Source organism: Eubalaena glacialis, chromosome 16, assembly GCF_028564815.1.
Source record: "Eubalaena glacialis isolate mEubGla1 chromosome 16, mEubGla1.1.hap2.+ XY, whole genome shotgun sequence".
Lineage (NCBI taxonomy): Eukaryota > Metazoa > Chordata > Mammalia > Artiodactyla > Balaenidae > Eubalaena > Eubalaena glacialis.
The window spans coordinates 85,995,008-85,997,334 of record NC_083731.1 but is presented as its reverse complement, the minus strand read 5'-3'; the positions used below and the strand labels follow the sequence as shown (position 1 = coordinate 85,997,334).

Sequence of the window (2,327 nt, the reverse complement as noted above, 5' to 3'; positions counted from 1 at the left end):
CAACAAATTTCATATTTCATTTTAGAAGGACGTATGGAAAAACCATATTGAAAAGTGACTCACTTGATTCTGGATTTACATGGCAACATTTGAAACTAGTGGTCTAGCTGACACAGGCAGCCATGCAGAAAGAATTACAACCGTCATAGAAGTACCAAAATAATTTTTGTGAACAGTAATTGCTGAAAGTAAAGAAAGAATGAAAAAGAATGGGTTCATGGTTTCAGTGTTGGTAACTTATTACTGAGTTCATGTTAATAAAATCATGTCCCTTCCAAACATACATCATGTAAACTATTTCCATTGGCTTCAGAGTGATTGTATTGTTAGATACATGCAGCACGGAAAATCTACCTGATGTTAAAAAAAAAAAAAAGGTCTGGAAAAAGTAATGTCTCCATTTTCCTCAATAACTCAGTTTTATTTTAAAGTCCAGGTAAAAACTCTGGGACCAATTTACTTTTTATAATTTCATGGCCATGTCATACCCCTTCCTTTCCCCTCGCACTACCAATTCTCCAAACAATATAAAACAAAATCCCTGCCTCCAAATAAAATACTTAAAAAAAAAAAAACCACCCCAAACAAAACGAAATTGTATTGAGCAAAGAACTCAATTGTTTTTAAAGGGTGAAAACACTGGTAACATTATTTTCACTTCAATCACTTAACTTATCTAAATAAACGCTTCAAAGTGCTCCTGTGGCTCAAGAGAGAATCCAACAGAAAGAATTTAAGGAGAGCATCTCATCCGCTTGGCCAGGCAGTGGGAGTGCTTGGTAATGCAGCTTCCTAAGTGGACTGCTACTACACGTCGCTGGGTGACGGTGCTCTCTGGGAGAGGCTGGACGGGATGCAGCCGCAGCAGATGAGGCAGAGGGCTTTCTGGATCTCTTGGTTTCTGAAAGCATATATGACAGGATTGATGATGGAGTTGTAGGTGGCGGGCAGGAGGGTGGCATAGGTGTAGATGGAGGGGTAGGTGTAATCAGCTATCAAGGAATAGAGGGTGAAAGGCATCCAGCAAGCAGCAAAGGTCCCCAGGATGATGGCCAGGGTCGAGACCCCCTTCCGGGTGGTCACGTAGTGTGAGGTGGCCAGGAAGTGGTGCTGCAGGGCTATCTGGTGGGCGTGCCTCATCACGATCTTACAGATCTGGATGTAGAGCTGAAGCATGAGCGCAAACATGAAGAGGAAGGAGATGGAGAGGATGGCGGCGTTGTTCTTGGTGAGGGGTCTGACCACGCTGCAGGTGGACTCGTCTTGGAGGCAGTTCCAGCCCAGGATGGGCAGCAGTCCCAGGCAGACAGACGTCCCCCAGAGCATGACAAGCATGACATAGGTAAACGTGACCGTCCTCTCCGAGTGGTAGGTCAGAGCGTAATACAGGGAGAGGTAGCGGTCAACAGTGATAGCCAGCAAGCTGCAGACAGAGGCAGAGAAAGAGGCGACAATCAGTCCAATGGTGACCAGCTTGGTGGCTTCTGACTGCAGCAGGTAGGCGAAAACGAAATTGATGATGAGTCCAATGCCGGCCAGCAGGTCTGCAAGCGCCAGGCTGCCTATCAGCAGGAACATGGGGGCCCGCAGGCTGGGGTTATGGAAGATGATAAGGACCACGATGGCATTTTCACAGGAGATGAGGGTTCCCGAGGTACACAAGACAATGTCCCACGGGTTGACAACCAGCTCTGGCTCCGGCTCCACGCCAGGAACCTGGGAAGAGACGGCAGCCGAGACGTTCCCCGCAGCTCCGGCATCTAAATAATCCCGAGGCAGCCCGCTTACATTGACCTTCAGGTCTTCATTCATTTTAACCCCCGTCCTCTTCAACGAAAAGACAGGCTGTTTAATGTTGAGATACAGCAGGGTGACAATCCAACATCACGCAAAACCCACACAAACAGAAAGCCAGCCCCTACTCAGATACTACCCCCAAATGCCACAAGCTTCCTGAATTACACACTGAGAGGGAATAAAACAAAAGCCAAAGTCTCCGTGGCTTAAAACCCACCACAACAAAAAAAATGTCCTTTGGCTCTGGGGGAAACACAGGATGGGATGTGCACACACGAGCGTGAGCGGGGCAGGCACACGCGGGACCGCGGAGGCCGGTTTGCTAAAGTGCTGGGGACACACGTGAAAATCCGTCTCGCGTGCTGCAAAAGGAGCCTGGCACCGGGGCTGCCGCTGGGGGACCGCGCCACGGCGACAGGTCGCGAGCCGGGGCCGCCCTCCTCGGTGGAATGTTCAAAACTCCCACCCGCCAGCCGCCCGGCGCGCGTGCACACACTCACACCCCGGCCAGAACAAAGAGGGGTCCGGCC

The 2,327-nt window shown here is 49.5% G+C and overlaps 1 protein-coding gene across 1 annotated transcript; it reads right to left on the bottom strand.

The window, feature by feature from the left end:
• Positions 1–807: 807 nt before the first annotated feature.
• On the bottom strand, positions 808–1,812 carry GPR12 (G protein-coupled receptor 12). Its single transcript, XM_061170976.1, has one exon. The coding sequence runs from the start codon at positions 1,810–1,812 to the stop codon at positions 808–810; it is 1,005 nt and encodes a 334-aa protein (XP_061026959.1).
• Between the last annotated feature and the right edge of the window lie 515 nt (positions 1,813–2,327).